The sequence below is a fragment of the Calonectris borealis genome, unplaced genomic scaffold (assembly GCF_964195595.1).
Source record: "Calonectris borealis unplaced genomic scaffold, bCalBor7.hap1.2 HAP1_SCAFFOLD_44, whole genome shotgun sequence".
NCBI lineage: Eukaryota > Metazoa > Chordata > Aves > Procellariiformes > Procellariidae > Calonectris > Calonectris borealis.
The window spans coordinates 46,053-67,838 of NW_027441456.1; the positions used below are offsets into that span (position 1 = coordinate 46,053).

General features: G+C 58.9%; 1 protein-coding gene across 1 annotated transcript; it reads left to right on the forward strand.

Annotated features, from left to right (window-relative positions):
• Nucleotides 1-12,857: 12,857 nt before the first annotated feature.
• On the forward strand, nucleotides 12,858-19,144 carry LOC142076363 (uncharacterized). Its single transcript, XM_075138676.1, has 12 exons — nucleotides 12,858-12,975; nucleotides 13,253-13,359; nucleotides 13,804-13,953; nucleotides 14,143-14,297; nucleotides 14,683-14,830; nucleotides 15,340-15,483; nucleotides 15,910-16,086; nucleotides 16,381-16,536; nucleotides 17,673-17,774; nucleotides 18,183-18,285; nucleotides 18,584-18,643; nucleotides 18,933-19,144. Exons 1-12 carry the CDS (start codon nucleotides 12,858-12,860, stop codon nucleotides 19,061-19,063), a joined length of 1,551 nt encoding a protein of 516 aa, XP_074994777.1. The 3' UTR covers nucleotides 19,064-19,144.
• Nucleotides 19,145-21,786: the final 2,642 nt, after the last annotated feature.

The following is a 21,786-nucleotide window of genomic DNA, read 5'->3' on the forward strand; positions in this document are numbered from 1 at the left end:
GCAGGACAAAGTGAAAGACAGGCAAAAATAAGAGAGAGGGAGCAGGACAGAGATGGAGGGGGGAAAAGCCTGGGTTGGGCAGCAAGACAGAGAGGTGGAGAAAGAAAAGACAGCACTGGGCTGCACAACAGAAAAGGTGGGGACAAGAAGAAGGACAGAGGGATAGCGAGAGGAAAGTAAAAGGGACAGGGATCTGGACAGAGATGGAGAAAGAAGCAGCAGGGATAGAGGAAGAGAGGCAGAAAGAGGGAGCAGGACAGAGAAAGAAAAATAAGGAGAGGGAGATGGAGAAATAATCTGGAGTGGGTGGCAGGACAGAGAAGGAGTGAAAAAGGAATAGGGTCAGGGAGCAGGACAGAGGGACATAGCAAGAAATGGTGGGACAGGGAGCAGGACGGAGCGACACACAAGAATAACGACAGAGGGAGAAAGACAGGGTTTTTGAGCCTCACAGAGGGATAGAGAAAGAAAGAGAGGCATCAGGAGCCCTGTGGAGAGACGGAGGAAGACAAAAAAGGAAAGGGAGTCAGGGAGCAGCAGAGGGACAGCAAGAGTAAGAGACGGACAAGAAGCATGACAGGGGCAGTGGGATACAGAATGAAAGAAAAAGAAAAACAGAGACGGTGAGCAGGACAGAGGAAGAGGGAGAGAAAGAGAAGGAGTGAGAGAGAAAGAGGAGATCAGGGACAGGAAGTGGGACATACAAGCAGAGAGAGAGAAAGCAGGCCAGGGAAGAGGCCAGAGAGATTGTGAAAAAGAGGGAGGGATGCAGATCGGGACAAAGAGACAGAGAATGGGAAACAGCGCTGGGCTGCAGGACAGAGACAGAGGAAGAAAAAAAGAGGGGCAGGGAGTAGGACAGAGGGAGAACAAGAAAAAACAAAGGGGTGGGTAGAATGGCAGAGAAAGAGAGGGGCTTGGAAACGAGAGAAGGAGGAACAGGGAGCAGGACACAAGAATAAACAGAAGAAGAGAGGCACAGGGAAGCAAAAAGGTGACACCAGTGAAGGAAAGGCAGGGGGGCACAGGCACAGGGAGAGACCCGGTCGCAGAAGAGGGGCGACATGGCCCCAAGGGCCCAGGACTCACTGCAGTTCCCGCTCTCCGGACTGCCAGGAGAATTTTACAGTTCAGACGCTTCTGTCTCTGTGTCTCTCAGCTCTTACAATATGAAGCTTCCTAGATACATAGCCTCACACGCGCACACAGACACACACACTACATGGCCGTACCGTACTTTTGGTTACGCGCACAGACCTTGCGATGCATGTTGGCGATCTGGTCTGCTGAGGAATACTCAGAGGGACCCTTCCTCACCCGGAGAGGCCATCTGTCTCTTGTCTGCAGCTGGGGGCAGCTTCCAGACGGATCCCCTTCATGTCCTTCTCCAGCCGCTTTATCTTTTTCCGATCTCTTCAACTTCAGCCCGAGCCAGATGCAGCCAACAAACATTCCTGGGGGAGGAACAGACAACTAAGCCCTCAGCGCGGCCTCAGGGAAAGAACTGTGATTACCGCAGCCAGCCCCAGGCTGGAGCCCCTCCTGCTGCAGGAGTTCCTGCAGACATCGCTCCTTCCCCGCGCTGGCGCTGACAGCACCTGCATTAACAGAGGATTGAGCGCGCCCAAGGCCCAGCTCGCTGCTGCCAGGACAGGCCGTGGAGCAGCCTGGGGCTCCGGGACAGGCCTCAGGGCAGGGCCTGGGGCCGGGGCAGCTGCAGGGGGTGAGCCGTGCTGCGGCAGCTCAAGGGGGGCTCTGGGAGTCGGGGTGCCCAGTGCCTGTGCCCAGGGGGGGTCTGTCTCCTTCCCCTCCTCAGCTCTCAGATCACTCGGGCTGCCCCGGCTGGCCTGGCTCCAGCTGACCGGGATCCCCATCACCTAATCACATAGAAATAATTCTAGCTCAATGAAATTATTATTGAAAACAAAACACACAGAACAGCATCCGCCATCAAAACTCTTTCAGTGTAGTTTTAACTGCTGCAGAGCTGCAGGCGGACAACCTTTACCATCACTGTCACAGGACCCCAAAAGAAATAATAACTGGCAAACAGTAACCCTACCCATAGCCCATATCTATCTAGCCTTTAAAGGTTTAACCGCCCAGCCTACAGCTTTGGAGGTATAGACCAGCCTATACTTAGATCCTGTGTCTACCTACTCAATGATCTGTCTAGAAACTCAAATCATAATTACCTTTGAAAGAGGATGAAACTTGGGGGGAAGGGGGAAGACAGACAGACATTGGTGGAAAAAAGGAAAAGTCTAGGTACACAATTAAAAAAGGAAGGAGCCAAGTTATGCCAAAGACCAGCTCAGCCCAACTCGCTTTTGCTGGTGAATAGCTGTGCAGCTTGGAGGAAAAAAAGCTGACGCTGGTGCTGGGATGCACACAAATGTCTGAGTTCTGATGCGAAACACCAGAAAAACCTTGACACGGCTCCTTTTCACTTTCCTCATACCTGTGTGCATGCTCCGACTTCCTCGTTTCCCTGAAGTCCTCCCAGACCAGCAGGGAAGCAGCATCTGTCCAGCCCATGTGCCATGAAGAGAAACAATTTTCACCATGAAGGGTGTAGCAAACAACTGCATCTGCAGAAGTAAAGGGGCAGCCGCACTTTGGCTTTGGAGATGCCCGAAGCTGCTCTGAGCCCCAGGTGCCCCTGGTGCCCCAGCACTTGCTTGGCCCTGAAGCCCTGTGGGGCCTGCCAGCACTGGGGAGCCCCAGGGACAGAAGCAAAGGACAGTGCTCAGCCCCCGTAGGGAGAGTGACAGGGCTCCATCCTTGCTTCTGGCCGCAGGACGATGCCCTGGGCCATGCCAGGACAGGGCCTCTCTCCTCCTTACCGCCAAGGGGAAGGCGAGACCTGAGGAAGACGCTGGGTGCTGGGCTCAGTATGGGCGCTGTGACCGGGGGCAGAGCCCTGTCTCCTGACAGGCGCCGGCCTGGCTGATGAGGAGGTGCCCATCAGGCAGCTCCTCCTGCCCAGGGCTGTGGCAGGCAGCACAGACAGATCCACGTTTTTGGAACCGCTTGCCGATCCAGAACAAATCCAGGGAAGCTCCCCTCCCGCCAGCTCTCCTCCTGCCCTGTCCCCTCCCCTTCCCTCTTCTCCCCTCGCTTGCCCTCCCCGCCCCCCTTCCCTCCCTCCCTGAGCAGGCCCAGACCCCAGGGGCGGACCGAGGGACGGCAGAGCTGTGCACACACCTCGCGCTGCTGAGAGAGCAGCCCCAGGAGCCATGGCCCTTCCTGAAGGCCGTCTCTCCGCAGGCCCAGTGTCCCGGCTGGGGAGGAGCAGCTGCGGGGCGGGGGGGGCAGTGGGCACAGGGCAGCTCTGTGAGGAGAGGCCTGGGCTGCCCCGCCCACCCGGCAACAGCTGCACCATTGGCCACGGCTGAGCCAATCAGCGGAGCCGGAGGAGGCCTGTCAGTCACAGCCAGCCTGGGGCGGGGCTGGAGGGGGCAGAGGCCGAGAGGCCTGAGGAGAAATGGGTGAGAGAGGGGCTGGGGGCAGCCGGGGTGAGGGGGGGGCCAGGGCCAGGGCCAGGGCCAGGGCCAGGACCAGGACCAGGACAGCTGCAGGAGCAGGAGCAGGTATCTCCCAGTGCAGATCGGCCTGGGGGGAGGGACCTGGCGACTTCATCACCCACGGGCCCTGCCATGGCCCAGTTCACCAGGCCTGGGCCCAGCCCCAGGGACAACCCCACAACCAGGGTCAGAGCGGTTCCTGCTGCTGCCCTGAGGGTCACCCCCCCTGAGAGCTGGAGGTTGGAGTTTTGTATCCGCCTGGCAGGGGAAGGTAAAGTGGCCTCCTCTCCAACAGGCGGCTCCAAGCTTTGGAGCAGGCATGCTCTGGTGGGGACAGACCAGGTGCCTTTGCTGTCCCCAGGCCTTCATGTGGGTCTCGTGCTCATGGACACCCCCATCTCTGTGGACAGGCTTTCATATATGGGGATTTCCGGACATGGAAGTTGTTTCTCCCTCCTGGTGAGAGCACACACCAGGGCTTTGTTGTCAGAGAAGCAAGTGGGGAGTGCTCGTGGTAGGACGCAGCTCCCTTGGCAGATGCTTGTGCCCCAAGGTCTGATATGTGCCTTTCCCCCCACTCAAGCTGTGCTGCCAGCTTTTGGGAAATAGGGGTACTGGGGGTGGATGGTTTTACCACAGCTGGGAAGTTCCAGTCAACCTGTCAGGGATTTTTTCGAAGGAAACTTCACCAAGGAAAGTGCAGCGTATAGCTCTGATTGCTCCTTGTGTGGATTGTATCTGTCCTCAGCCAGGTGCACAGCAACTTTCAGACGAGGAATGGGATTATTCCAGGGTGAAGTGAGCAATCAGGATGCCAAGCCTATTTTGTTTAAGGTGAAAATGTGCGGTTAGAGCTGTCTGCCTTGCTTACCCTTTTGATTGCAGGGCTCCCCTCTAGTTCTCTGTAATACTCACTTCTATTACTCGGCTCCATCAGGTTTAAATTTCTGTAAATTGATGCTACGCTTTGCAACTGTTTCTACTTGATTCTTCACAGGTTTGAAAATTCCCTGTTCAGGTCGCTCTACTTTCTTCTCCCCCCTGTCCCGCAGAACTGTATTTGACTGCAGGGGCTGCAGAGTCTGTGTTTCCTCCCCAAGGTGAGGAAAATATGGACATGAAGAAGAAAGAGAGAGTGATTCTGAAAAGACCCCTTTCTTTGTGCTCATTTTCACACTCAGTTGCCTGTTGTGGGTTCTTAAATGATGTGTTACTCTGAGTCTTAGCAATCCCTTGTTGGCATCCCTGTGCTCAGGAGGTGCATCAGAAACTCTATTTGGGCATTGCTTCTGTCAGACAAGTAACCGTAGCCCTTTCTAAAAAGTAGCTCATGGGTGAGTTATTTCCTAGGCGGTAACAGAAGGGTTTCTGTTTGCATCTGCAAGAACTCAGGAGCAAATCCTGCTGACAGAAACCCTCAGAAGAAAGGGAAGACTAGAAAGAGAAGAACAGATCAGTAGAGTTACACTGCTTTACCCCAGATGGTGTCACACCTCCTGGCACGATGACTCTGGGTAAGGGTGCTCTCAGGGTATTTTCTAGCCTTTTCCAGTGCTCCCCACCAGAGAGCTGACGGCCCTTGGGGAAGGGCAGCGTCCCCCTTTTTTGTGCACCATACCCCCAGGATCTTGTCATACTGCATAACCTCCTGTGCAAACAGAAGTGGCCGATAGTCAACTTCTTCGGTTGGACACGATGATCTTAGAGGTCTTTTCCAACCTGTATGATTCTATGATTCTATGTGGACATGGTGTGTTGGGTTGACGGTTGGACACGATGATCTTAGAGGTCTTTTCCAACCTGTATGATTCTATGATTCTATGATTCAAGGAGGCTGGTGTGGGCACGAGGAAGATCCCAGGAACAGACTTCATTCAAGTCATCAAGGGGGTATGTAGGGAGCAGAACGGGAGTGACTTAGGCTTAGGCTTACGGGTTAGGGTTAAGCTTAGGGTTGGGGGATGCTGGGCACTGAGGGTGCTTGGTACTGGGCATCTCTGCGTGCTGGGCATGTCCAAATGATGGCTAGTGTGTGCTGCGGCTGCTGGGTGCTGGGCGTGCTAGGTGCTGGGCCCTGGGACTGCTGTGTACAATGCATGTCCGGGTGCTGGGCATTTCTGGGTGCTTGGTGCTGGGCACTACAGATGCTGACTGCTGGGCATGTCTGTGTGCTGGGCATGTCCATCTGCTGGATGCTTCATGCTGGGGGTAGTGTGTGCTGGTTGCTAGGCGTTCCGGGTGCCGGGCATGTCCAGGTGCTGGGCATGTCCGCTGCTGGGTGCTGGATGGTGTGGTTGCTTTGTGCTGGACCCTGGGGATGCTGGGTGCTGGGCATGTCCAGGTGCTGGGTGCTGGGCGCTCAGCGTGCTGGGTGGCGGGCACCAGGGGTGCTGGTTGCTGGGCATGTTTGGGTGCTGGGCATGTCCAGGTGCTGGCTACTGGGCACTGGTGGTGGTGGGTGCTGGGGGTCCTGTGTGCTGGGCATGTGCGGGTGCTGGGTGTTGGGTGGTGGGAGTGATCGGTGCTGGGCTTTGCGGTGCTGGGTGGTGGGTGTTGGGGGTGATGGGTTCTAGGTGCTGAGGATGCTGGATGCTGGGCACTGGGCGTTCTGGGTGCTGAGCATGTCTGAATGCTGGGTGCTGTGAAATGGTGGTGCTGGGTGCTGGGGCTGGTGGTCCCTGGGGGTGCTGGGTGGTGGACATGTCCAGGTGCTGGGTGTTGGGGCAGTAGGGGTGCTGGGTGCTGGGCATGTCCAGGTGATGGGCATGTCCAAGTACTGGGTGGTGAGCAGTGAGGGTACTGGGTGGTGGGCAGTGGGGGTGCTGGGGGTGCTGGGTGCTGGGCCCTGGTGCTGGGTACCGGGCATCTCTGGGTGCTGGGCACGTCCAAGTGATGGCTGCTGGGCGCTGGGGCTGCTGGGTGCTGGGCCCTGCGTCTCCTGGGTACTATGCATGTCCAAGTGCTGGGCATCTCTGGGTGCTGGGCACTGGGGCTGCTGACTGCTGGGCATGTCCGTGTGCTGGGCATGTCCATCTGCTGGACGCTGGACGCTGGGGGTTGTGGGTGCTGGGTGCTGGGCGTGCCGGGTGCCGGGCATGTCCAGCTGCTGGGTGTGTGCACTGTGGGTGCTGGATGGTGTGCTCTGGGGGTGCTGGATGGTGGGCATGTCCGGGTGCTGGGCATGTCCGGGTGCTGGGTGCATGCGCTGTGGGTGCTGGATGCTGTCTCTGGGGGTGCTGGATGGTTGGCATGTCCAGGCGCTGGGTGCTGGACGGTGTGGTTGCTATGTGCTGGGCCTTGGGCATGTCTGGGTGCTGGGCATGTCCGGGTGCTGGGTGCTGGGCGCTGCGGGTGCTGGTTGCTGGGCCCTGGTGGTGCTGGGTACTGGGCATCTCTGGGTGCTGGGCACGTCCGAGTGATGGGTGCTGGGGGTGCTGGGTGCTGGGGGTGCTGGGTGCTGGGCCCTGCGGCTGCTGGGTACTATGCATGTCCGAGTGCTGGGCATCTCTGGGTGCTGGGGGTGCTGGGTGCTGGGCACTGTTGGCGTTGGTTGCTGGGCATGTTTGGGTGCTGGGCATGTCTGGGAGCTGAGTACTGGGCGCTGGCAGTGCTGGGCTGTGTGGGTGCTGGGTGCTGGGTTGTGGGCCCTGGGGATGGTGGGTGCTTGGGGTGCTGGGTTTTAGGTGCTGGGGGTGCTGGATGCTGGGCTCTGGCGGTGCTTGCGCTCTGGGGTTGCTGGGTGCTGGCCTTTGCAGGTGCTGGGTGCTGGGCACGTCCGGGTGCTGGGTGCCGGGCTCTGTAGGTGCGGGGTACTGGGCATGTGCGGGTGCTGGGTGTTGGGTGTTGGGGGCGCTGCGTGCTGGGCACTGGAGGTGCTGGTTGCTGGGCATGTTTGGGTGCTGGGCATGTCCAGAGCTGGCTACTAGGCACTGGCAGTGGTGGGCGCTGGGGGTGCTGGGTGCTGGATGGTGTGCTTGCTTTGTGCTGGGTGCTGAGCACGTCCAGGTGCTGGGCATGTTCAGGTGCTGGGTGCATGGGGTGCTGGGTGGTGGGCGCTGGGGGTGCTGTTTGCTGGGCATGTTTGGGCGCTGGGCAAGTTCAGGTGCTGGCTACTGGGCACTGGTGGTGGTGGACGCTGGGGGTGCTGTGTGCTGTGCGTGTCCAGGTGCTGGGTGTTGGGCAGTGGCTGTGCTGGGTGCTGGGCATGTCTGGGTGCTGGGTGCTGGGCCCTGGGGGTATTGTGTGCTGGGCCCTTTGGTAGTGGGTGCTGGGCAAGTTTGGGTGCTGGGTGCTGGGCCCCAAGAGTGCTGGGTGTTGGGGTACTGCATGCTGGGCCTTGGCGGTGCTGGGTGCTGTGCATATCCAGATGATGGGCATGTCCGGCTGCTGGGTGCTGGGCACGGGGGGAGCTGTGTGCTGAGCACTGGGTGCTGGGCACAGGGGGAGCTGTGTGCTGAGCGCTGGGGGTGTTGCGTTCTAATCCTGTCCCAGTGCTGGGCTTGTCCGAGTGCTGTGTGCTGGGCTCTGGAGGTGCTGGGTGCTGGGGTTGCTGGGTCCTGGGAACTGGGGTGTTGGGTGCTGGGCATGTCTTGGTGCTTGGCATGACCAGGTGCTGGGCGCTGGGCACTAGGGGTGCTGGGAGCTGGGGTTCTGGGTGTTGGTATGTGTGGATGCTGGACATGACCGGGTGCTGGGTGCTGGACGCTGGGGGTGCTGGCTGCTGGGTGTCCGGGTGCTGGGCATGTCTGCATGCTGGGTGCTGGGCACTTGGAGTGCTGGGTGGTGGGCAGTGGGAGTGCTGGGGATACTGGGCATCTCTGGGTGCTGGGCATGTCCGAGTGATGGGTGCTGAGCGCTGGTGCTGCTGGGTGCTGGGGGTGCTGGGTGTTGGGCCCTGGGGGAGCTGGGTATTATGCATATCTTTGTGCTGGGCATGTCTGGGTGCCAGATGCTGGGCGCTGGATGCTGGGCACTGGGGTGCTGGCTGGTGGGCATGTCCATGTGCTGGGCATGTCTGTGTGCTGGGTGGTGGGTGCTGGGAATAGTGGGTGTTGGGTTCTGGGCATGTCCGGGTGCTGGGTGCGTGCGCTAAGGGTGCTGGGTGCTGGGCTCTCGGGGTGCTGGATGGTTGGCATGTCCGGGTGCTGGGTGCTGTATCAAATACTCAAAAGTTCAAAATAATTTAAGTGTCTTTCACGTTATGTGAACCACATTTTCCCAGAAAACTGTTGCAAACTCTCATTGCAAGTGGGGTGGAACGCTCAGTCAGCTGACAATATTTAAAATGTCAGTGTCTCAAGACTTACCCCTTCCTTTGAAGAAATGTAAGCAATTTTGACATGAGGATATGCACTCATAAAAGAAACCCAATCAAACTACAAGTTACCCAAAAAACAATTTGTCCAAAAGTAGTTATTTAAGGGCAAGTTGCAAAGCCGAGGCAGACTCCTAAGTGCAGCTTTCTCTCCACTCCTCATTGCTGGATCGTGTGGTTTACCCCCAGAAATCTCTCTCCACAATCTAGTCTCAAGAAAGCAAACTCATTTTTTAACACCGCTGCACTATATTGCCCTCAGGGTTTCCGCCAGCCGCAACCCGAGGATGTGCTCTCAGCATTCATTTTGCTGGAGGAACATACACATTCAGAAGAGCAAAAAAAATCTCACAGGGTTGCATGCCATCATTTGATAGAGATGCTCTACTGCTTCACTAGTTTTTGGGGTATTTTTCTCTTTAAAATAGACGTTTGTAATATGTGCACGTAAGGTTGCAAGTTTAGAAACAGCAGCATCCAAAGGCAATGTGTGTTGTATTCCCTCGCTTAGAGGGGACGAAAAACACACATGGAATACCAATCTGTGATGGGAAATGGCCATGTGATGAAGCACATTAAGATCAAACATTGCAATTTAAGGAAAATTATTATCCCAGTTAAAAAAAGAAATATATATAATACTGAACAACATGACAAGTGTCACCTCAGTATAAAATTATGACTGCCTACCCTTCTAAAGTTAAACACCTAACAGTCAAGGAAAAAAGAAACTACATACTTATTTCTTGCCTCTTAGACTATTGTGATACAGATGAAGGTTTTCAAACCAAACTGGGACACCGAACAACCTACATCAGCTGCGCAGCATTTCATCAGCCCTCCAAATTCGCCTGATCTCAGAGAGAGGTGATTTTTTCCCAAGTTAACCTAGGATGCCATCTCCCAGCATGCCGTGGGATGAAGGACTCCAGCTCCCAGTGTGCCACATGGTGAAGGGCTCCAGCTCCCAGCACGCTGTGGGGATGGCCCAGCCCTGCTCAAGCCGTCGGCTGGAAGAGCAAAAGCGTGCAGGAGGAGTCGCGCCGTGCTCCATCTGCAGCCAGAAGTCAGCAGAGGAATATGGTGAGGTTAATGCCAGGGCCAGGACCGGAGGGCAGGAATCGCTCTTCTCAGGAGCGTCTTCTGCTTGTACCAAACCCAGACCCCTTCTCCCCGCTTCTTGGAGGCCCCTCTTGCCCTTGGGTTGCTGAGAGATGACCTGCGCTGCGGAGGCTTCCAGCTGAGCAGGCTGTGAAAGGTATATCCTGAGGGAGCTGCGCTGGTGTGGCAGGCGGCCGATTCGGGCTCGGAGCACTCCTTGCAGTCTGCGGGCTTTTCTTTGCGTAAGGCGGGGCATGAGATGTGTGAGGGATTTTCTCCTCCTCTTGGCAGCAGCAGGAGGGGCTGTTAGTCCTGGCAGGGTTAGGTTGTTACCCCTCCTTTTAGGGTTCAACCCCCCTCCTGTTAGGGCCCAAAGCCTCATTTTGAGTCCTGAAGCCTCTTTTTTAGTCAGGCTGGGACTTCCCTTAAAAACGATCCCCTTAGAATGGTGGGGCCCTTTCTGACCTGTGGGTCTCTGTGGCAGTGGCAATTGATTGACTTGCTGTGTGTGAACAAGCTCCTGTCCGTCTGCTTTCTGTAAGCAGGGCTGCTCCCTGTGTGCTTCGAACGCAAATTGCATCAACGCCACTGGAAAGGATGACCTTTTACTCGGCAAGTACAGGGGAGCAGGGGCTTGGTGTGAGCACCAGTCTGGGAGACACAGCCCGCTCCCATCACCTCTGGACACAGGGGGTCTTAGCCAGTCAGCACAAACAGGACGGGTCCAGACCTTCCCTTTACAGCGTCACTGTGCTTTGAAGTGCTTTTGAAAACAAAGAGATGCAAACCAAAGTAATAGTCACGTGACCTGTTTCTTCTGTTGAACAGATTTACCAATCCCTTGGGCATTTTTAGTATCTACGAGATATGAGAAAGCACAACTGAGTGGGACCACCCTTTTCCACTCCAATCTGACCCTCTGAATCGTTGAAGAATCAGAGGTATCACAGACCAACAAAACCCTTGGTTGGTGAGGTTTGTTCTCTCCTCTGTCCTCTCCAGGTGGTGTGGTTTAACCCCAGCCAGCAACTAAGCCCCACACAGCCGCTCGCTCACTCCCCCCGGTGGGACGGGGGAGAGAATCAGAAGGGTGAAAGTGAGAAAACTCGTGGGTTGAGGTAAAGGCAGTTTAATAGGTAAAGCAAAAGCCGCGCAGGCAAGCAAAGCACAACAAGGAATTCATTCACTCCTTCCCATCGGCAGGCAGGTGTTCAGCCGTCCCCACGAAAGCAGGGCTCCATCACGCGTAACGGTGACTTGGGAAGACAAACGCCATCACTCCGAACGTCCCCCCTTCCTTCTTCTTCCCCCAGCTTCATATGCTGAGCATGACGTCATCTGGTATGCAATATCCCTTTGGTCAGTTGGGGTCAGCTGTGTCCCCTCCCAGCTTCTTGTGCACCCCCAGCCTACTCGCTGGTGGGGTGCGGTGAGGAGCAGAAAAGGCCTTGACTCTGTGCAAGCACTGCTCAGCAGTAACAAAAACAGCCCTGTGTTCCCCACACTGTTTCCAGCACAAATCCAAACCATAGCCCCATACCAGCTACTGTGAAGAAAATTAACTCTATCCCAGGCAAAACCAGCACTCCAGGGTGCCCCTTCGCTGACGTCGGGGAGCACTCCAGGTCCGCCTGACTGCAGCAGCCAGTCAAACACAGGCGGTGCAGTCAGGGCAACAGGTTTCCTGTCCTGCTGCAGGCTGCACGGAGCAGGTACAGGGCTGCTGGACTGGGACCCCAGGTGTCCCCGGCTCATCTTCAGCTGCACCCTTCTGGTCCCTCTTTTCCCCTTGTATGCTGACGCTCTACTTTCCCATCTTTTCTCTGGTACGTTTTGCCTTTATGGTCTCACCGGTTTCACCCCAGGCCAACTAGTTTTCTCCTTTCATGGTCTGCCACCTCCAACAGTTTCTCACTTTCTAAAGGTGAGTTGCACCTTGAGCCAGGGTTGATGAAGACAAAAGTGAATGAGAGCTTCTGTAAGCAATGAGGTGGCAGACATCATCAAAAACTGTCTATCCTCTCCGCTGCACACCTTAGCAATCTGGAGAAATCTCTAAAGGCACAAATAAGGAGCAGCTTAGAAGCTGTTCAAATGAGTCGGGCGTGGTTTGGATCCCAGTGAGATCCATGTGTTTAGAGAAGACTTTTCTGAATGACTCCTCAAGTTCTCTGTCTCTTAGGCTGCACGTGAGGGCGTTGGTTAAAGATGTCAAGGCAGTGTAGGAAAGAGAGAGAATATTTCTTTCGGGTTTCCTATTCTGACAGCATCTGGTAAGCGGTACACACTCTGAGAGTCCCCTCGACAACTGTATCCCCAAAGAGCAATCAGAGGAGAGGAGCAGGCATCAACATCTTTTGCTTCCTGGTACTGAGAGAGATTTTCAGAGTGGGGGAAAGGACGTAACTGTGAGATGCCAGATGGCATAGAGGGATGTAAAGAGAGCATTACACGGAGGGGGAGAAGCAGGGATCTCCCAGGGAGGTCCTGGGGCCATGCTGGGGCGTGTGAATGCAGGGCTCTGGGAGGAGCCAAAGTGTCCAGGAAGGTCCTGAGGGGACATAAGGGAAGATGGGGGCCTGGGGGCACCCCAAGAGGACTCATGGGCCAATGGCGAGCTGGCTCCCTACCCCGCGCAGTGGACCCCCTGCCCCTCCCAGCCCGGGTGGTGGGTCACAATGGGGCCCTTTGTGACCTCACTCCGTGACACTCCAGGGCAGGATATATAGCCAGCGTGGCAGTGGCCCTGCAGTGTCTGAAAAGACAGCGACGGGACAGGGCAGGAGCGCGGAGCTGGCGAGGAGACCCTGAGCGCAGCCCACGACTTTCCGTGCCGTCCCCGGCAGCCCCACGGCGACGGAGCGTTTCCCTTAAGCTGCCCCCCCTGCCCCCCCCACTTTCCTCCATTTCGCAGGATGGCGGAGAGACCCCCCAGCCGCCCCAGGGTGGCCTGGGAAGAGGTGCAGGCTCCCCAGGAGAGCAGCTCTCCGCCGGAGCCCGACGAGGTGTCCATGGTCCAGCCGCTGCAGATCGGTGAGTGAGGGGCCCCCCGGGGCTGGGCAGGCTCGGAGCCAGCGAGCGGCACCGGCTCGACACTGGGATCCCGTTTCCTCGGCACGCTGGCAGCAGGGGTCCCACGGGCAGGGGCGTGGCGGTGCCTGAATGCCAGGGCTGCTCGGGGCTGGGAGTCAGCCCCAGCACAGCCTCCCTCCTCAGCCGTGCCGAGTTTAAAGCTCTTTTCTCCGTTTGGGAAGCTTGTTGGCCAAGATGCTGTGTCCTACCAACTCTTCTGTGTTTCCCCTCCATGTAGGCGAGACTCTGCCAGAGGATAATCCTGAGCATCCACAGCTCCAACCGGGATGCAATTCTGAGGGCACCCACGTGCTTTCTTCACTCGACAGCAGCAACATGACCAAGGTAATGAGCTTCTGCCTTGCTGGGACTCTTGTGCGTGGCATGGGCAGGAGGCTTGTGTGAGCAAAGGGACCCAGAGTCAGTGGGGCTGACATGGCCTCACTGTCCCTGGAGAGAGGGTTCCTGCTGTCCCCGAGCAGGGACTATGCGAGGGCAGCACTCCAGTGTCCCAGCAGCAGCTCCAGCCCTCCTGGCCACCAGCGAGCCCTGGTTCTCTGTAAGGGCAACGCACGTCCCAAGGCCCCAGCCCTCCGCCCTCACCCGGGGGACCCTCTGCTCTCCTCCTCCGCCCTGCAGAGACTGCAGCCCGTGCTTCCAGCGTTCCTGTGGGCACTGCTGACAGCACTGCCGGGCATCTCTTGCCAGAGCTGCTCACGCTACTCAGCCAAGCAGCACCATCAGGGTGCTTGGCATGACATGGCTTCCCTCCCTTCCTTCCGCCCGTAGGTGTTTGGAGAATACCTCCAGCCTTCTCAGAGGACAGACATTCTCCTCGTGGCCATTGAGGCCTTGACAGTAGACGACATCTGTGACAGGCAGATGGGCAGCAACATCCTGGATATGGCCACGAGAGACCCTGCCTCCTGGCTGACAGAGGTAGGTGCCCTGTGGCTGGATTGCCCTGCCCATGAGCCCTGTCAGGCCTTGTTCCTCCTTCAGCTCTCTCAGGCACCTGAAGCCATTTCAAGGCACCAGAGAGGGATGGGAAGGGCAGCAGTTTCAGTGGTAGCTGGGAAATGGCTGCACTCCGCTGGCTGCACACATCCTCCCCTGTGTCCCCTCCAGGTGCCAAAGATCATGAGGTACATCCACAACACTGTGGAGTACATCCACACGGAGCCAGCCCGGCACAGCCTGGACTCACTCCTCCTCCTGCTGACCGAGAGGTGCCCCAGCGAAGCGGTCAGGAGCCTGCTGCAGATCTCTCCGACGTGTGACAGGTACTGGCCCTGACAGCCTTGAGGGCTTGTTCCCTGTGGGGAGAGGGGCCCAGAGACTCTCTGGCTGCCAGACGCACGGAAAAGTGCAGGACATCCCCGAGGAGCAGGGCCGTCCATCCCAGCACGCTTCCCAGCCCCAGCGGGTCAGCCAGCTCCGCAGCAGCCCAAGTTGGCCAAGCCAGAGCACCACCACCACGCTCCTCCCTGCCCCTTGGGGAACAGCACCTCAGCCCCCTCCTGCCTGCACGGGCAGGGCCCCCGGGCACCCCAAGTGAGGGGGGTGGGCAGGGCCAGGGCTGCAGCACAGCCTGGCTCTGGAGAGGCTGGCCCGGGCACAGTGCAGTGGCCGAGGCAGCCCTGCTGACCGAGCACTCTGGATCTGCAGCGCTGCCCTGGCCATGTGGGAGGTGATGATCTCCACGCCTTGGGCTTTGTTGAGCGTCTTGATGGAGCTGCTCAGCGTGCTCGAGGACCAGGAGCTGCGCAAGGTGTTCCGCTGTGCCACGGAGGACGCCTGCATCTGTCTTTTGGCTGTGAGTGACCATGCTCACCTTCAGGGCTGTGCCTGCCTCCCCTCCTGCCCAGGGAAAACAGGCACGGCCCCCTCCCCTCCTGCCTGCCTCCGAGTGGCCACCTCCTCCAGTACATACGGACACAGCCCCTTAGGGTCAGCAGGGACCTGCCCAGCACCAGCCAGACCCCGTGCCAGACACTTGGGGCTGCCGTGTGCTGGTTTGGCCACCATGAAAAAACACGAAACCTGCCCCTGCCCAGCACTACTCTGCTTCCCCCCCGCCTGCATCCCCCTGCCCTGCTCTGCAGCCTGGAAACCTGGGGAAGGGGCAGAGAAAGGGGCGGAAGCCAGAGTCAGGCCGGTTGCTGGGCCTGGGGCAGAGGCATGGCCTCCGCACAGGCTGAGGGGACTTCAAGTCTGGGGAGAGGAGACACTTGCCACCGCCCGTGTGTCGTGCCTCCTTTGTGCCAGCGCAGTGGAGGCAGCCCTGCAGGCTCTGCTAGTCTCTCACTGCTGTCTTTGTTTCAGCTGCTGGTCTGCACCTACAAAGGAGTTGAAACAGAGAAGTTTGCTGCCCTCTACAAAGACTGGAGGTACCTGAGGCATCCAACCCTGGTGATGCTCTCGCTGGTGCTCAGCGGCCTCATCACGCTTTCAAAGATGCCTGAGACGGTGAGCAGGGTGAAGTCAAGCGGAGCCATGTTGGCAGCCAGGGCCCGGGGCTCAGTGGATAATGCGGTGGCTTGGCCTTGGCTGGGAGTCAGAATGTGGGGTGATGGCTCCAGCCACCCTCTGGGCTATGGAGGGGCCTGGGACGTGCCTGGGGAGCCCTCCAGGCCCAGAGGGTTACCAACCCATCTGCCCCTTCAGGCTGGTCGGAAAAGGGGGTGGCTGAGCAGGGGACACTGCTCTCCTGCACTGCCTTCCCTTCCTCGTGCTCTCCCCGCATCCCCATCGGTGGCCACTGCCTGCCAGGAGGCTGCTGCAGTGACTCCTGTGCCACCTGCTGGGAAGCCGGACGGGAGGCTGGTGCTCAGTGACCGGTGCATTTTTGGTCTTTCTCCGCTTCACAATAAGGAAACTCTGTGTTTCGTACAGGCAAGAAAAATACCGGTCCTGCTGCCAGACATCACGGAGGCCCTGCAGGATGCCAACGCTGATGTCAAGATGAAGGCCCTGGTACTCTTCAGGAACACGATGGGTCACATGAAGGGAGAGGAGGCCGGCCTCCTCGCTCTGCAGCTGGCGGAGGAGCTCCTGCCCCTCTTTGATGACGTAAGGTTGCCATGGGAGCCTGAGCCCTCCACGTGGGCTCTCTGCAAGGACGTCTGCCCTTGGGCCCAGTCCTGCAGGCAGCACTCAGGCAGGGTTGCTCCCCTCCTCGTTTCTCTTGCGTGGCCTTTCAGGGCCCTGGGGGCGTTCAGCCGCAGCTGCGGATCTGGCCCACGGCCCCTGTGTTCGGAACCCGACTCGGGAGCATCTCCCCTCACATCAGCCACGCTAACGCCCTTGCTCACCGTGGGCAAGGAGCGGCTGTTGCTCAAGTCCCCCTGTCCTCCTCCCTGCCAGGAGTCCAGCCAGGTGCGGGAGCTCTCCATCAGCCTCTTCAAAGATCTGATGAAAACTGTGGTGAGGAGCATCAAGAAAAAGATGAAGAAGAGAGTGCAGAGGGTCCTGCTCCCGCTGTTCCTCCGTATGAACGACCAGGCCGAGAGCGTGGCCAAGGTGCAGTGAGCAGCGACCAGTGTTGCGGGGAAGGGCGTGCTGACACCATGGGGGTGGCCTGGGCATAAGGGGCAAGGGCTGCTGGATGTCAGAATCTGGGAACGTGTGTCAGCTCAGGGTCCCACTGCTCCCTCCTTCCCTGCACCGGTCCCACCCCTGCCTTCCTCCTTCCCCCCTGCCGCCTGCTGCAGAGGTGGACGGGGAGCTGGGGTCCCCTCCCAGCCCCGCTCTCGCCATTCAGCCCTCCTCCAGCACAGCCCAGAGGAAGGGTCCCTGCAGACCCAGCAGGAGCAGGGCCGGAGAACCTGGCACAGACATTTCCCAGACCCGCCCTGCCTGGTCCAGCGGGGCTCAGCAGCAGCCCATGGCCACCGAACACACGAGTCCCTACAGGCTTCCCCAGCTGTCCCTGCAGGTGTGGGAGGCCAGGGCTTTGAGCCCCAATCCCTGTCCCCCAGGGCTGTGCCCAAGAGACACCCAGGTGTTTGGGCCAGGCCATGTCCCAGCGCCCTGAGGGCAGGATTGCTGCAGGAACAAACCCCTGCTCCCCCAGGAGCCCTTGCATAGGGCCCATGAACTTGGTGTGCGCAGAGGGGTGCAGCGCTTGCAAGGGGTGGAGAGCCAGCTTGTTGTCCAGCCTGGGGCAGGGAGAGCGGTGGGAAGGGAGATGCAGCCAGCGGTGGACTGGCCCTGCATCCCGGGATCAAAGCTCTGCCCACCTGGCGCCTGGGCGTGAAGGGGTTGGGGCAGCCCCGGCTGGGGAGCCAAGCGCCCTGCTGGGGGATGCCCGTGGGAGGTGCTGCTGGCTCCATCCTGCCCCGGTGTCTCTGGGACTGCAGCCCTCGCTGCCTACGGCCACGAACCCACACCTCCTTTGCCCTGCAGTCTGCCCCATCGCTGGCAGCAGCTCAGCAGCTCCTGAGGCCCTCTGTTCTGCTGGCCGGCAGCATGAGATGCCTGAGGTGGTGGCTGCCCCACGTCCCTGCCCTGGGCACTGAACCCAGTTTAGACTCTGTTCCCCGCTGCCTCTTTCCACAAGGGGCTGGGAATGGCTCGGAGACTGGCCAAGAGGAGGACGATGCCAGGTCTCCTTCCCTGGGCTGTGGTGCCATCTCCCAGCCTCTGCTTCTCTGCAGGCTTCTAGGGACACCCTCCTCGCCTGTGCAGAGTTCCTGGGGTGGAGGAAGCTCAGCTACCTGGCCAAGACGTATCAGACACACCTCATTGGAGAGTGCTTGGTGAGGACAATCCCCAAGCCCCAGAACCCGGCTGGACGAGGGCTGCCCCGCGTGCCCGTGGGGAGGGCTGTGCAGCTGTGCCTCGCCTGCGCTGCTCCAGCCCGGAGCCCACAGCCTGGAGCTGCATCCTCCTTCCCTGCCCTCAAGCACGGAGCCCCCAAGGGCTCTTCTCCAGGCCCCTCTCCCCTGCCTGCCCCCAGGGTGCTAAACAAGATCCTGGCACATGTAAGCCCTGGCCTTGGGACAGAGGGGTCTCGGCACAGCCAGGCCCCCTGTGCCTGCGGCTCTCTCTGAACCTCAGCCCCACAGGGCTCCTGTCTGGGAGGGAAGGAGTGCACTGGTAGGAGGGACTGGTCGGGATGGCTGGGGAGGGTCTTTATCAGCCCCGTGCCCTTGTGCTCTCTCCAGCTACGGCACGACAGGAGCAGGGTGGGAGAATATGTGTGTCAGAGCCTGCCGTACCTGAAGGACAGTCAGGCCACCTTGCGAGACGCGGCCGTCAGGTTCATCGGTGAGCCCCAGCCCCCGGGGTCCCTCTTCTGGCAGCCTGGCCCCCAGTCCCCTCCACTGCACTGGCAGCAAGGGGCAGCCCTGGGGCTGCCAGAGCCCCGGCTGCCCCGTGCAGGGCCCACCACGCAGGTGGGCTCGCTGGGAGCCTTGCCCAGTCCCACTGCCCTCGGGTCCTGTCCTTCCCTGGGGTCAGCCCTGCTGAGGGGGAGGAGGGTGTGCAGCCGCACTGGCAGAGCCGCGGGCCGTGCTGCTGGGAGCGTGCTGGGGAGCAGGAGGTGTGACAGGAGCTCTGTGCCTAGGGCTTGCCGCACGGAAGCTGAGGAAGCGAAGTCTGGAGAAGCTGTGGGATATCTGCAATGGTGAGTAGGGGCGGTGCTGTGCTTGCCGGGACTGGTGGGGCAGGGGACAGAGCCTGGGCAGGATGCTGCTGTGCTTGGCCCTGCTCCAGGAAAACGCTTCAGGGGCAGAGGAGCATGTCAGGGGCGCATGGGGCATTCCTGAGCAGCGGCTTCCAGCTGGTCTCTTTGTCTCACCTGCTCCTCCTGGTGAGGGAAAGAGATGGGTGGGGCTGGCATGGTCTGGAGGGGACTCCTGGGGGTCTCTGCAGGCAGTGGGGGTTCACACCTGCTCTGCTTCCTTCTCTTGCAGCCCTGCTGCCCTTGCAGAAGGACCCTGAACCCTCAGTCAGCTCCCTGGCTACTCAGACCGTCTTCCTCCTGACACCAGAAATGCCACCATCAAGATGGAGGCTGCGGTCGCTGTGCTGCTGGCCCTGCTGAACCTTGGAGAAGTGCAATTCTCCTCTGGAAAGTGGCCCTATTTTAATATTTTTTTTTTTTCTAATAAAGCTGGAACAAGAAGCCCAGTCCTATGGTGTCCTTCCCATGGGGACCAGCCCGAGTGTGCTGAGCAGACAGTGTAATTCCTGGCCTCTGCCGCTGCCTGCAGGACAGCACACCCAGACGCAGGGTGGCCTTGCAACAAAGCCCCAGCTGCCCCGCTAGACCACAAAACCCGGAGGGCATCTCAGGGCACGAAAAGGCACCCGCACTCTGCCAAGCTGGCAAGTCGTTATTTGTCGCGGCATCAAAATCCTCTGTTGTACCGGGGAGCTGTGCTGGTTTTGGCTGGGATGGAGTTAATTTTCTTCAGAGTAGCTGGTATGGGTCAATGATTTGGATCTGTGCCGAAAACGGTGTTGGTAACACAGGGCTGTTTTCGTTACTGCTGAGCGGTGCTTGCACAGAGTCAAGGCCTTTTCTGCTTCTCCCCCCACCCCACCAGCGAGGAGGCTGGGGGTGCACAAGAAGCTGGGAGGGGACACAGGCGGGACAGCTGACCCCAACCGACCAAAGGGATATTCCCTACCATATGACGTCATGCTCAGCAATAAAACTCGGGGGGAGGTTGGCGGGGGTCCGCCGCTTGGGGACTGGCTGGGTGAACAATTGTATTCATTTGCATCACTTGTCTTTCTTGGGTTCTATTTCTCTCTCTTTGTTATTTTCCTTTTCCTTACAATTTATTATTACTATTATTATTATTTGATTTGATTTCAATTATTAAACTGTCTGTATTTCAGCCCACGAGTTTTCTCACTTTCCCCCTTCCGATTCTCTCCCCCATCCCTCTGGGGGGAGTGAGCGAGCAGCTGAGTGGTGCTCAGTTACCGGCTGGGGTTAAACCACGACAGTCCTTTCTCCACCCCTTATTCCATACCATTTACGTCAGGCTCAGGACCCACACTATCCAATACCTCCTTGTGAATCACCACTCCCCTTCCCATCCTTTGCTATAACACACAGGTATCGTTCCCTCAGCCCATGGACCACCCCTGTGAAATGTCCACAAAATGTCCACCAAATGTCCATGGAGTTCCTTTGCTCCACGGCTTTGGGCTCCACCTGTTACGGTGGTCGCTCAGGACAGGAGAGGTGGTCTGTTGCATGGAGTTATTGGGCACCAAAGCCAGCTCAGATGGGAACCAAGAGGTTCCCCTCCTTTGCAGGGTCCAAAGTGTCAGTTTTAGCATCCAGCCCATCCTTTTTAGTGCCCAAAGCCGCCTTTTTAGGGCAGAAATGCTCATTTTTAGGGTCCCAACCTGTCTGTTGTGACCCATAGCCTTTTCTTAGGGCCCGCAGTTTCATTTTGAGGGTCTAAACCCTGAAGGCGGAGCTGGTTGCCTGGCAACGTCTGCCCAGAAGTCTGTGGGGAGTCAGTGGACCCAGGACAGCCAATCACATTTGAGGAGGTGGGGGCAAGGCACATGACTGATACCTAACCAACCAATCAAGCTTTGAGGCCTGCAGGAGAGGTGGCAAGAGTTGAAAAGACTGGGCAAGGTGTCGGGGTGGGCCGTGCTGGCTCCACCAATCACGCCTGGCTGGAGAGCGGCACACGGATGATTGATAAGCTGTCTGAGCCCTCCGGTGGGAGGAGCAAGGGGGAAATCCCCGGCAGCCAATCTGAGGAAAGATCACCTCAGGGAGGGCGGGGACCGTGGGAGGAGTGACCCCTCAGGCAGCCAATCAGAGAGAGCATCACCTCAGGGGAGGCTGGGCCCCAAACCAGGGCAGAGTGGCAGCCCCGGTGGCCAATCACAGGCAGCCCTCAGGTAAGAGCAGGCCCCAAACCAGGGCAGAGTGGCAGCCCCGGTGGCCAATCACAGGCAGCCCTCAGGTAAGAGCAGGCCCCAAACCAGGGCAGAGTGGCAGCCCCGGTGGCCAATCACAGGCAGCCCTCAGGTAAGAGCAGGCCCCAAACCACGGCAGAGTGGCAGCCCCGGTGGCCAATCACAGGCAGCCCTCAGGTAAGAGCAGGCCCCAAACCAGGGCAGAGTGGCAGCCCCGGTGGCCAATCACAGGCAGCCCTCAGGTAAGAGCAGGCCCCAAACCAGGGCAGAGTGGCAGCCTAGGGCATCAGTCCGAGGCAGCATCACCTCAGGGGAAGAGACTGGCAGTCCTCCCGACCTATGCCAGCGAAGACCCATGTGAAAAGAAGGCGGGCTCCGCCGGCGGCCAGGCCGAGCTTCAACATGGCGCACGTGGGGCCTGCCCTGAGGCCAAGCAGCCCCCGGCCCAGGCCCGGGGCCCCTCTTCCCCCCTGCTACCCCTCCCCACCCTCCCCTCCCCCCCTCCCCGGCCGCCCCCATGTTCTGGGACCCCCCGTCTGCATGGGAGCCACCGTCTTACAGAGACTCAGTATCCCATGACCGTGCCACTGGACGGCAGCCATGGGCCACCGGGCTTCTCGCCGCCATCGCCTCTGACATCCGACCAGCGGTAACGAGTGCGGGACAGTGAGGCCACCGGGATGGCGGTGGGGTACACGAGGGTGGGTGGGGAGTGATGCTTGCCATGGGGCCACCCACCGTCCCCTCACCCACATCCTCTCCCCGCAGACCAAGCGACCCCACGGCAGCCTGAAGGGTGGCAAGGAGGGGGAGGACATGGCCGCCACCCACCCCCCTGAGATGGTGAGTTGAGCAGGGGGGGATAGCGGG

What these genes read in the sequence shown, in the direction of transcription:
- LOC142076363 (XM_075138676.1), top strand. Translation starts at nt 12,858, where the DNA reads ATGGCGGAGAGACCCCCCAGCCGCCCCAGGGTGGCCTGGGAAGAGGTG. An exon ending in TCCTGCCCCTCTTTGATGAC is followed by an intron (nt 16,087 to 16,380) that starts GTAAGGTTGCCA and finishes CCTCCCTGCCAG; the next exon opens with GAGTCCAGCCAGGTGCGGGA. An exon ending in GCTGTGGGATATCTGCAATG is followed by an intron (nt 18,644 to 18,932) that starts GTGAGTAGGGGC and finishes CTTCTCTTGCAG; the next exon opens with CCCTGCTGCCCTTGCAGAAG.